Here is a 13,153-nt window from a genome sequence, read left to right as displayed (position 1 = left end):
GTTATTGGAAACACCTTCACATGCAATGCTTTGCAAGTTTCTTCTGAGGTGCAAATTCACGAAAAACAGGATGCGCTTGCGGTCGCAGCTGACATTTAAGTTTTGCATACTTAGAACATTTAGGGCGTAGTGGAACATTGGCCTGCGGTTTTATGTTCAAAATATGATAACAGCTTAAGGTCATCAAAACATATTTATATATATATATATAATATAGGGACTTTTCTCTAATCAGAAATCTCCTAAGAATGTTGCTTATTGTATGACTAACATAGATGTGGATGTATATGATTGGTTGCCCAAGGGGCTTATCCCCTTGTGTTTTATGTTGCCCTTGGCCTTGTGTAATGTCTGATTGCATAAATTCTGTATTCAGGAAATAAAGAATTGTATTCTTGATAATCCATACATTGTGCATGGTTGTCTTGGCTATCCAACCGGTTGACAGGGCTTTCCAATGACCAATAAAGTCCAGCTCAAGCAGAACCAGAGGGGCGCACCTTACAGACAGTATTAGGGACACAACTATTACATTTTCCCCTGCCCTTCACACTGACCCTTCACACAAAGGACTTGATGTTGTCAACTTTACCCCCAAGTGGAAAAATGTTAAACCCTATAAGTAGGCATTTGGATTTATGCCACAGATTTGACACTACGGAGGCCTAGTTCATTGTCCTGGCAGTTATCCCAGAGGACTTTAGATTTTCCCTCTTATTTTAAGTGTACTACCTCATGGGCAACTATATATTTTTCCATCTTGGTACTTGAATGTACGTCTCTTGCTGTTGCTATGCCTCCTGTCCCTCTCTCCCTGCCCTCTTTCTTTTTTGTCCCTCTTCCCCCCTTCCTTTTTCTCCCTTCCCTTTCTCTTCTTTTGTTATTGGTGTACCCCACCTTTGATTTATTATACAGTTTTTGGTGATATGAGTGTCATCCAATGCCTTACCGCGTCATATGTGCCTGGTTTAGATTTATATGGAGTTTGTTACTGTAACTTGGAATTTGATTGCAGTTTGTAATTTACTTGCTGGTTTATATATGTTTTATATATTAGAATATACTACATCTAACTTTTAATTCATGGCTTTTTGCAGTGGATATCCTCTTGGTATCGTGCTTCGGATCCCTGTGACATGCTGGTATGTTGGTTGTGCGTGCGGCCAGAAAGCCGCAATACAGTATTTATATAATCTGTGATTGCAGCGTGGGGTGCATTGTGGTCGGAGTCCTTGTGGTTCCCTTCTTTGTTCTTGCCATCTTACAGGCCAACCGTCCTCTGCCCCACTATCTCCCCTTTTGCCGTCCCCGCCCTCCTTCTGACACACAGGACTTTGCGAGGATTTCCCTATGGCTTTCCCCGTAATGTCAGAGGGGGTCCGGGTCACCCGTTTACATAAACAGGTGACCCCGCCCCCTCAGACAACATAGGAAAAGCCATAGGGAAGTCCCAGTGTGTCAGAGGGGGCAGGGTCACCGGGTGGCCCAGCCCTCCGTTATATAAGAAGTGTCAGAAGAACAGAAGACAGTCACGTGGTGGAAAAGACTCCCACTGAGGCGGATCGTGCGGCGGATGAAGTGGAGAAGAACCGGGGTTCCAACGTGGGTAAATTCCATGCCATTTTTATCAATGAACTTTTACATGTATTGTCGGACCGATAATTCATTATAGCCACGAGTAGTTTTAAATGACTTTTTTTCCTTTAGAAATTTCATTTTGCAGTCAGACTGTTCTAAACATGGGAAACATGTGCCCCTTTACAGGCATACTATACACACCCCCCAGGTATGAAATTTAAAGGAATATTACACTTTTATTGTTTCACTTAAAATCACAGCTCCCAAAAAAACTGATGTTTTTAAAACTTTTTTTTGCATTGATATATGTCCCCTGGGGCAGGACCCAGGCCCCCAACCACTTTTTATGACAATGCCATACATATAAGCCTTTAAAATTAGCACTTTTGATTTTTCATGTTCGTGTCCCATAAACTTTAACGGTATTCAAGTGTTCGGACAAAGTTTTTGCCTGTTCTTATGTTCTGGATGCGAACCAAACAGGTGGATCCTGGTAGGCTTTTGGGGTCTATGTCTCAACTCAGATTGCTCTGGCGCAAAATTTCCCACGCACATTAGCTCAGCTCAGAAAAGTAACTGTTAAGCTCTTTCCTCTGCAACCCCAAGATGCCTCCTGGTCTCACTCACCAGATGTCTTCACCCTGGGCAACGCGGAACTTATTCCACTTTGGCCACTTGGTAAACCCTAGATCACGTAAATTACTAACGTTCACTGAACTCCAAGAAAAATATGACTTCCCTCGCCTGGAGTTCCATGGATGTCTGCAAATAGGCCACTATGCACAATCCTTTGCCCCAAATCTCCAATTTTTAGCACCATCCCCCTTTGAGAGCTTAATATTAGATGGCTCCGCATGCCGGGGTCTGATCTCCTACATATTTTCCTTATCTCTTTTCTCTTTTCTATCTCTTCCTTTCCATCTCCTCTCACACTCCTTAGGCTCTCACATAGCCTATGGCAAAGTTCAACTAGTATCTAACAGTTCATAGTATGATTTAGCAATGATCCTGCACCAAATACTGCTATAATGTCTATACTGGCTATATTCCTGCTCTAGTAATGCCTGGAACTTACTGTGTTCAGTCTATGTTCATTTACCTGATGCGATAACTAATAAAACTGTTATTTGAAAAAAAATGGAGATACAATGATAAACTGTAAATAAGATTATATTTTCATGATTGTGTGCAGTTACTGTATTCGCCTGAAAAACATTAAATACATGTAACTATATGAAGAAGTGTTTGTAAACCTCTAACAAGAAATATGAACAAAGCATATCCCTCTAGAGCTAAAAAGTTGATGGAAAGGGAGATCCAGCCTATGATTGACAGCCTCAGCTTGGTTCCTGTGTGTTATGTGAAGGGGGGTGTGTGCCTTCCCTCCAATGAGCGGCTTCCCTCCACTTTGAATGGCTGTAGAGAAAAGAAGGCTGCAAATAAACAGGTACAACGTTTGTAGGGTGATTTGTTTAATAAAAGTGTATCATCTAAAGTCAGTCACTTTACTAGGTAAACATAATCGTTTACAATCACTTTGGTGCTTGGTAATTGGAGGTGCACAAAAGAATAAAAGCATTCAAATGTGCCTTTAAAGAATTCAAGAGGTACATGGATACAAAGAAATGGTGAACTTGCTCTAACTTAAAACTCACAAACAAAAAAACGTTTGCTTGAGCAATTCTCATCATTCCACCTTCCATCATCCCATATTTCCACACAGTGCTCTTTGCCACCAAGGTTGTTGGGTTCACCTGTACGCCAGTTGAAGTATTTGATGGCTTCTCCTGAGAGGTCTCTAAAATCGCCCTCTTTCTCCAAGTCATTTATACCCATGAATGTGTGCTGATTGACCTGCTTGCGGAGGGATAAGATTGCTTGGTTTTCTTCGGGGGTCCGGGGAACGGCCAACTGACCTCCACGATTGGCACAGCTGGTTCTGGCCTCAGAATAAGTGACTTTAACATCATTTATAATATAGAATTTGTTGCCACTTCTAGAGACTTCTTTTGCAAATGAAAGAACTATAATAGTGGTAAGAATAGGAAAAAAATATGTTTTCATCACAAGACTTCATGGAACACATAGCAAACAGATCTGCCACTTTCTATTAGGTTAAAGGAACTCTGTAGGTGGACAACCGTGACTAGTGTAGTCTGAATGTTCCCCTTATATTATTCCTTACCCATATCTTCCCCTATTAGAAACGAGACCACACCATAGGTTGGAGTAAACTGGCCACAACAGCCTTTATTAAACATAACTCAAAATTCACTCCAATAACTTGTAAATATGAAAATATCTAAATATATATAGATATATAAATATAAATAACTTTATTACCATTAAACCACATTAAATAACATTAACTGCCCATTCTGGTGATCTCTGACGGTGACCCCACTTAAGCCAATACCAAATCACTGCGGTACACCTCACCAACTTCCCAAAGGCCTCCACCTGTGACCGGTCGGAGACAACTTCCGCCAGTGAACATAACCGTATTCCCTCCAACGTTCAGGAATACCCAGAGGGGCCGATCGTTAGATGAGCCCCCCACACCCTCAGATCCCTTCTGAGTACCTGTCTACCGTCAGAAACCACCAGAAAACACACCGCCAACACAGGAAAACCTTCAGCTGCCGTGACAACCGACGAAACCTGCAAAAGAAGAAAAGACCAGCAACAAACGACACAACAAAACAAACACATAACAGTAGGGCGGGAGGGCGGGAAAAACTGCCTCCTCTGTGTCACGCTGGGATCCGAATGATCCCCTAAAGCCACACCCCTCCCTTTTATATGACCCCTCCCCTACACTGAACTTGCTTCCTGCAAACCTTTTTTTTTACTCAGCTCCACCCATAAAGCTTAACCCTCTGTGTCCCTCATCCACACTGTCATGTCCAGCACTCCTTATATCATTGCATTCATAATCCGTGCTTCTCTTGACTAGTGTAGTCTGAATGTTCCCCTTATATTATTCCTTACCCATATCTTCCCCTATTAGAAACGAGACCACACCATAGGTTGGAGTAAACTGGCCACAACAGCCTTTATTAAACATAACTCAAAATTCACTCCAATAACTTGTAAATATGAAAATATCTAAATATATATAGATATATAAATATAAATAACTTTATTACCATTAAACCACATTAAATAACATTAACTGCCCATTCTGGTGATCTCTGACGGTGACCCCACTTAAGCCAATACCAAATCACTGCGGTACACCTCACCAACTTCCCAAAGGCCTCCACCTGTGACCGGTCGGAGACAACTTCCGCCAGTGAACATAACCGTATTCCCTCCAACGTTCAGGAATACCCAGAGGGGCCGATCGTTAGATGAGCCCCCCACACCCTCAGATCCCTTCTGAGTACCTGTCTACCGTCAGAAACCACCAGAAAACACACCGCCACAGCCCGAAAGGGTGACCCCCTCAACCTTGAGGGCCACCCCACACCCTAAGAGCTATGTTGTATACCCTCCTGCAGACCCAATGACCAAAGGTCAATACCCACGTCCGACCCCCATCCTGGTTTTGTTGATGCTTACCATGGACCTAGCCCACCTCCACACCGATCTGCCCGCAATGACCTACCAAACCAAAATGGTACCCGGGAAGCGGACTCGTAAGTGCAAAACATCCGCCCTAACATCAGCTAAGATGTCCCTTTCCTTCCGTATGCCCAGGTCGTTGCCCCCTGCGTAAATGACCAACACATCCGGGGGCCTGTCCCTCATTGCAAAGCGCTCAACTTCCTTCATCACACGCTCCCACCGCATGCCCGGGAATCCCAACCACATCAACCTAGCCTCCCCCCAGGAATTCCCAACGGCCCGCCTGCCGGCTGAGCATCACCTCTCCCGGCCCCCCAGCACACGTCCGAGTGCCCTAGGATCCAAACGAGGCGTGAGGAACCTCCATCTGAAACGAAAAACATAACACAGAACACATAACAACCAACCAACGTAATATACCATAACACCTGTAACTCCCAACCCCATACTGCAAAACACTCCCAGCCGCGCCCCAGCTCACCCCAGGATCAACTGCGGCCGGACATACGAACGGAACCTCTTAGATTCCCAATGACCGATCCGGCGAACAATCGCCTCAGCCAGCCCACATCGGGCAGCCTCAGTGGCCGCCCCAATACGGAAGGAGTGCGACGAGTACTCCCGGTCGTCCAAACCCACAGTCCGCAGGCACCGTTGAAAACTGACACGAATTGCAACCTAGAGAGAAAAGAGCCCCCCGCATGCAGCAAGAAAGGCCCCCCCCCTCCAGCCGCACCGCCCGAAAGGCCCTTACCGCCACCACCGGGCCCACTGCCGAGCCCGGTCAAGGCAAACAGTATAATCACCACTCCCCTGCCCAGCTGGTCAGGCTTGGACCTCCGCCACCGTATACTCACCCGATCAACAGCCACCTGTACATCCTGATCCAACAGCCCCACAGCACCCCGTTTAGACCGACACACCAACTCCCCAGTCCCAAACGCCCCATAAAACGCCAATGAAAAAGCCGCTGTGAACAGGATGGCCTTGTAAGCGGAAGAACAAACTTCCACAAGCCGGGAACAAATCGCCACCAAGTTATCACACTTCACCAGCCTGTGCGCCTCCCGACCTTTCCGTTCCCTCCTATACCCCTTCAAGGTTTGCCGCACCCAAAAAATCTGCATTCCCGTCCGGCTCTCCCCACAGCTTAAACAAAAATGCCAACCCCGCCAATTTCCGATCAATCGACGCAGGTGCCAATCCCATCTCAATGTTCCCTGCCACCCAATACAGCACCAACCAGCGCTGGTCGGAGCCCCGACCAACCGCTCCAACCCAACCATTCTGACCACACCCCAGAATAGGCCGCCATCGTGGACCCACTCAAAGACCCCTGAATCCAACCTGCGGCGACTACAAGGGCATCCCCCACATCCACCCAGGGCAAGACGCCCTCGACTCCTCCGTTCTCGGCGCCAGATCCCGGAACTCGTCCCACTGAAAACGAGAGAGCGAGTTAGCCAAATAATTAGGTATGTGCACTGCCGAAACGTAAACATTGAGCCGTAAACACCGAAACACCAGCTGCCGTAGCAGCCAAATGGTTGAGGACCTGAACCACCCCCATGTCGTCTCAACTAATGCGCAACTTCATATTACGGAACTCCTCCCCCCACAGCTCCAATACCAACACCACCAGGAATAGTTCGAGCAGAACCAGGTTGCCCAACAACCCCGCCACCTCTCAAGATCGCGGCCAAGGTTCAGCACTCCACCGTCCCCGAAAATACGCCCCATAACCCGCCGACCCAGCCGCGGCAGCGACCAATTCCACATCGAAATTGCTCACTGGCCCCGACATCCACATGTCCCGCCCGTTACAAGAGGCTAGGAATTCAAGCCACGCCCGCAAATCTTCCCTGTGTTCCTTCCCGCAGACGCACAAAATGGTTAGGCACACTCACCCCGGCCGAGGCTGCCGACAGCCGACTGCCGAACACCCACCCCCATAGGGATGATCCGGCAAGCAAAATTTAGCTAGCCCAACAGAGACTGCAGGGCCCTCAACCAGACCTTCTACTATCCTTGCATCTCCGCCAATTCCATCTTCCGATCAAGTAATTCATTCTCGGGCAATCGACACTCCATTGCCCTCGAATTGATCACTATCCCCCAAAAAAAAACTCAAGTCCGTAACTGGTCCCTCCGTGTTATCCGCGCCAACAGTACCCCGAACTTACCTGCAATGTGCTGCAACGTAGACAGAAAAATCGCACCCACACTGGAGGCAGGCGGGGCCCACGCACAGAAAGTCATCCAACTAGTGGACGACCGACTCCAGGCCCGAAACGTCACTCACCACCCACTCCAAAATGAGCTAAACGCCTCAAAGTAGGCGCAGGAAATGGAACAACCCATGGGCAGGCACTTACTCATATAGAACTGGCCCCGCCAATGGCACCCCACATCTGCCTTGGCCATAAGAGCCCCGCATCCAGAAAGCCTGACCCACCTCACCGCCGCATCAAAAGACGCGTATGAGACCGTACACGCATCAGGGCCGATGACGTCATTGACCGACCCCCCTTTAGGAAAGGACCAGTGATGAATCAAGCGAAATTTCCCTGGCTCTTTCCCAGGAACTACACCCAGCGGGGACACCACCAGGTCGCCCCACGGTTGCACTTCGAAAGGCCCACCCATCCGGCCCAACGCCACTGCCCTGCCCAAGTTTTCGCCTACCACCCCCAGGGTATACCAAAGCCGATTGAAAGTTCCGGGCCACTGGCGGCACCTCCGCCAATGAACAAGGAATCCTGAAACCATCCCGAAACTCCGAAATCAACCCCAGCGCCGCCTCACCATCCGGATACTCACTCAGGAAAGGAAGCATCCTTCCCAGGGTTACCGGCGTCATCCCTTACGTGAGCAACATCGCCGGAACGCTTTCCGTTCCTGAAACAGCGGGACAGTGCGAGGGCGCAGCCGCAGCACTCGTGCTTAAATCGGCACGCTTTCCCGAATTTACAAGCCCCCCGTTAAAGGGCCAGCACACACCCCACTTTTTCCCGGCCGGCAGCCCTGAGGACAACACACTCCCGCCCCCCCCCCCTGAAGAAACGGAGCAGGAGTCCGAGCCGCAGACATAAGCCTCATCCAGCGGCTGATGTCCTTGCGGTCCCAGCATAGTTCCGGCCGCACCGCTTACCGCTGCCCGGACTGTTCGTCATAACGCAGCCATGCCACCCCCCCCATACACCCGATAAGCCCCTCCAATCGTGTCCATATAGCAGAACAACGCCGAGCCATGCTCGGGGTTCGTCTCCCCAATCATGCTAGCTAAGCCAGCGAACGCCTGAAGCCAAATGGAGAAAGTGCGCAGAATCAGCCGATACCTACGCTTCTCCTCGTCGTCCTTTTGGAACCGTCCGGCTTGACCCTATCCAAGTTGAACTTCTCAAGGGGGAGCAACGAGAAAATCTCCACATACTCACCCATGCCAATATTCTCCCGCACCTCCTGCTTCAGGCACGCCCCCACCGGGCTATCGAATCAACATATGCTGCGCACCGGGCAGCATCCGCAACCCTGACCACATCGGACCACGCCCCAGGTTCCGTGACCACCGGGGGGACCCCCGTGCCCCCAGGCCCCATGTCTACCACCCCCCCCAGAAGCCGCAGCGGTCGGGGGGTCCACCACCGGCGTGGTCCCGGACCCCCCACCCCCCGACCCTGGGCCCGCAGCCATCCAGGGACCCACTTGCGGTGCCCCCGAACCCCCGGCAAACTTACCCACCAGGGCCCGCAGCCCCTCCAAGAAGGTCCTGCAGCTGTCCGTGGGCCCCCCCCCAGGGCGACATGCCCCACCCCCGCCGACCGGCCCTCTGCCCCCATCCCCTGCCGTTCTGGGATACCGGGTCCCCCAGGAAATCCCCCCAAGGCTTCCGTCAGAACCAAAGGATCACGTGACTTACCTGGCCGCACCGGGGCCTTGCCGACAGTCATGGTTCCGTGCGCTGCATGTGAAAATTCCTCCTCCTGCGACAGCTCACCCTCGGACTTGTCCTCCGCGGTGCGCGCCGGGGGCACCGCCATCCCCCTGGGCGAATCGCAGACCTCCTGGTCAGCGCGGTCAGGCGCATCCCGCAGTGCCTGTGGCCCCCGACCACCCCCGGCATGCTGGCGTCCAAGACCAGCCCTGCCAGGCACCTCGGTGGCTCTCTGCATCCCACCCGCCCCATCCCGGGAGCAGCGACCCCCCCCCCCATGCCAAACCCTGCCCCCCACCGCGCGTGTCCCCACGCTGAAACCCCCAGTCCGAGGATCCCCCCTTCCGCCACACCCCCAAGGCGGCTAGACCCAGAGCCCCCCGCCCGTTCCCCCCCCCCGTACCCGGCGCCATTTTTCCGCGAGGTCCCGCCCCCCTCCGGTCGGCGGCGCAATGACCACCCAGACCAGGGAGAGCCAGGCACCTTCCTCTTCGCCGGGGGGACCGAGCGGTCGGCCCCCGGGCTCCGACAGTCACGAGGTGGACGAGGGGTAGGCCCCGGGGAAAAAACGCGCCGGAGGCCGAGACCTCCGCGCATGCAGCAGCGCCTCACCTGCATCACCGACATCCTCCGCGGTGTCCTCCTGGTCCCCGCACGGTCCCGCAGCCACTCCGCTCCGCTTGCCTCCGCCGCCCGTCTCAGCCTCTTGAAAATCCCATCCAGGTCGGCCATTACAGAGGAGCAGAGAAAAACTGCCTCCTCTGTGTCACGCTGGGATCCGAATGATCCCCTAAAGCCACACCCCTCCCTTTTATATGACCCCTCCCCTACACTGAACTTGCTTCCTGCAAACCTTTTTTTTTACTCAGCTCCACCCATAAAGCTTAACCCTCTGTGTCCCTCATCCACACTGTCATGTCCAGCACTCCTTATATCATTGCATTCATAATCCGTGCTTCTCTTGGCAGCCATTGATGATCTCCATCTAATAATTGTCATTTAAAGGGCTCAGCTGCTTAAAATCTTGTCTTGTTCATCTAAAGATGCACTCCAGGACACATAAAAATCTAAAGACTAAAGTACTTGGTAAAACAATTTTACTAACCTTATCCTCCACTCCACTGCAAATTCTCTTGCACTGCTAGAGCAATCCTGGCAGCCTCTTCTCTCCTATACTTCTGCAGTATAAGTTCTTATGACTTCAAAAAGACCAATGCAGGGACCATACTGTAGCTCTGCCGTGGACATAAGGACACTGAGGAACAGTCCACTGCAAGAGCAAGCAAAACTGCTGGGCTTTGGGCTTGCTTCACTAATTTTAATCATTTGTATTGTTTGGTCTGTAGGCTGTTCTTCACTAAGAGCTGTGATCTGCTTAAGTAGCAGAGATCGGACCTCCAATCCTTTTAGCTCTTCTGAAGAGTCCAAGGCAACTTCTTATCTACCTATTGGCCCCAAACACAAGATATACATTACCCAGGTGAAAGTAACCTCTGTATAAAGCATCCAGCTAACCTTTTCCCTGCTTCTCAAGGTTTGATTGCAGATCTCTTATCCGTCTATCCATACCAGCCATTTGAAATTTAAGATTTTCGATTGCTAAGAAAAGAGTTGACATAATCAAAGTGAATATAGCACATGCTAAATCATTTCTTTCTTTCTTTCTTTCTTCAATATGCTCAGAAGTAAAAATCTAAAATGTATCTACTTCTTTTTGGTTGAGACATTGAGAATTGAGAAGGAATTTTGCATTCCAGTTTTCCAGTGATTGGACCTGGCACCATAAAAAAATGTGCCTTTAATTGACCAATGGCCAAAACAAAGGAACATTTCCACTATTTTACCTAAAGTAGAAACCTCCTATATATATGCAAGTGTAGTCTATCGAACATTGACTAAGTTCAACTATTCCATTTGACTTTAGGGGTTCCCAAGATTGACCATTGCATGGACTGCATATGTTCCTAGGGCTTTAACATCAGCAGTTGAAGTATAAAACCACTTTGCAGTTTATTTTTTAAATTTTTTTTATCCCCGAACATACTTATAGATAATAATAGGTAGCTGCTTTGGTCAATTTATGGTCCTCCAAAAAAAAAAAAGAAAGGTCTTTGAACCCAAAAAAAATGAAAGGTCCTTGAACCCAAAAAAAATGAAAGGTCCTTGAACCCAAAAGCAATGTCTTGAATGTTCTGCCAATGAGATCTCCATGTCATAATTCCCAATTCTGATCCTTTCCCTCCTGGAGTTTTGGGTGTTTCTGCCCCCTGTAGTGTTCCAGCTTCTCCTGTCACATTTTCCATAATATTAAATAAATAAAAATCTAGCAACGGTGGTGTGAGCCCTTCATAATAGCAGCAGCAGAAGTGCACACCCAGTAACTCAGAGATCAACAGAGTATCAACAGTGTTTCCGAGTGATGGATAACAGTGTCCAGGGTTTACCGTTCTAGCATTTACCAGACACTAAAAACAGGATTTTTTATTAATTGGTTCCATTATTTTGAGGAGTATGGTATGTGACACATGCTCTTTAATCATTATGATTGGGTTTTATACATTTACCTTCAAGTGATTAGACACAAACACAAAGGGTTGCAGGGATGCCTTTCCTGGCCCTACCTCCCGTCAGCACACAATGGGTTAATGCCTCCACTGAAACCCACAGAACAACCTCTTCCGAGCTAAATAAAATACAGCCCCTTTACATTTCTCAACATTAAAGAGGAAGTAAACCCTGATGGGTTTACTTCCTCTTTTTTTCCCTGCAAAGGTAAAGCATAATGGACTACTATGCATCGCATAGTAGCTCATTATGTGTCACTTACCTGACACAGGAGCCAGCGAAGTCGCCGCTGTCCCCTGTAGTCCGCCGCATCCATGTTGCTGGTGGCGTCTCGCAGCTCCGATGAATCACAGTGGCGCAGCCGCGATGACGTCACTCCCGCGCATGCGCACGGGAGTCGCGTCTCGCAGCTCCGCTGCTGCCATACGGCGAAGCCGCGATGACGTCACTCCCGCGCATGCGCACGGGAGTCGACAAATTAGGCAAATCCATTCTTGGATTTGCCGCATTTAGTGCGCCTGCGCGCCGCTGTCTACGGCGCATGCGCCGTAGACAGCGGTGCCCATTTTCGGGCAAATATCTCCTAAACCATATAGGTTTAGGAGATATTGCTTGGACCTACAGGTAAGCCTTAATCTAGGCTTACCTATAGGTCCAAGTTGTTTGGAAGGGTTTACTTCCTCTTTAAGCCTCATCTGCCACATAGTCGCCCAATTAGACAGAGCATTGAGGTCGGCTTGTAAATTGGAGACATCCTGTAAGGAGGTTATTCCACTGCATATCTTGGTGTCATCTGCAAAGACGGAAATGTTACTTTTGATCCCAGACCCAATATCATTTATAAAGATATTAAAAAGTAAGGGTCCCAGCACTGAACCTTGGGGTACACCACTGATAACCTTAGACCATTCAGAGTAAGAATCATTAACCACTATTCTCTGAATTCTGTCTTTTAGCCAGTTTTTTTATCCATTTCCAAACTGATATTTCCAAACCTGTAGACTTTACCTTACACATGAGCCGTGTGTGCGGAACTGTATCGAACGCTTTTGCAAAATCCAAGTGTACCACATCCACCGCCACCCCTCTGTCCAAGGCTTTACTTACCTCCTCATAAAAATAAATCAGATTTGTCTGACAACTTCTGTCTTTCATGAATCCATGCTGTCTGTTGCTTAAAATATTTTTTTCCTGGTATAAGTATAAGCCCTTGTACACACGGACATTCCAACAACAAAATCTGTAGGATTTTGTCCGCCGAATTTTGTCTGAAACTTGTGTTGCATACACACGGTCGAACAAAGTCGTTGGAAAATCCCATCGTACGTGACGTGAAAAAATTATTTTGTTATGACGGGACTACATTCAGGCTAGTAGCCAATAGCTTTGGTCTAGGAATTTGATCTGAGCATGTGTGGCACTTTGTCCGATCGGAATTCTCTACACACAATCGGACAAAGTCCGATCGAATCATGTTGTCGGAAAATTTTATAGCCCAGCTTTAAA

General features: G+C 48.9%; 1 protein-coding gene across 1 annotated transcript in view; it reads right to left on the bottom strand.

Annotated features, from left to right (window-relative positions):
* Positions 1–3,033: 3,033 nt before the first annotated feature.
* The window catches only part of LOC143958163 (uncharacterized), a 56,667-nt gene continuing 46,547 nt past the window's right edge, over positions 3,034–13,153 (bottom strand). Inside the window, exons 7-8 of the mRNA XM_077467619.1 lie at positions 10,598–10,681; positions 3,034–3,602 (exon numbers count right to left, since the gene is read on the bottom strand). Of these exons, the coding sequence (XP_077323745.1) occupies positions 3,223–3,602; positions 10,598–10,681 (464 nt within the window). The 3' untranslated portion in view covers positions 3,034–3,222. The remainder of the gene's footprint in view (positions 3,603–10,597; positions 10,682–13,153) is intronic.

The sequence above is a fragment of the Lithobates pipiens genome, unplaced genomic scaffold (assembly GCF_037356315.1).
Source record: "Lithobates pipiens isolate NorthernLeopardFrog02 unplaced genomic scaffold, aLitPip1_a1.2 Scaffold_59, whole genome shotgun sequence".
Classification (NCBI taxonomy): domain Eukaryota; kingdom Metazoa; phylum Chordata; class Amphibia; order Anura; family Ranidae; genus Lithobates; species Lithobates pipiens.
The sequence above is the reverse complement of the archived record's forward strand: the minus strand, read 5'-3'. Positions and strand labels throughout refer to the sequence as shown.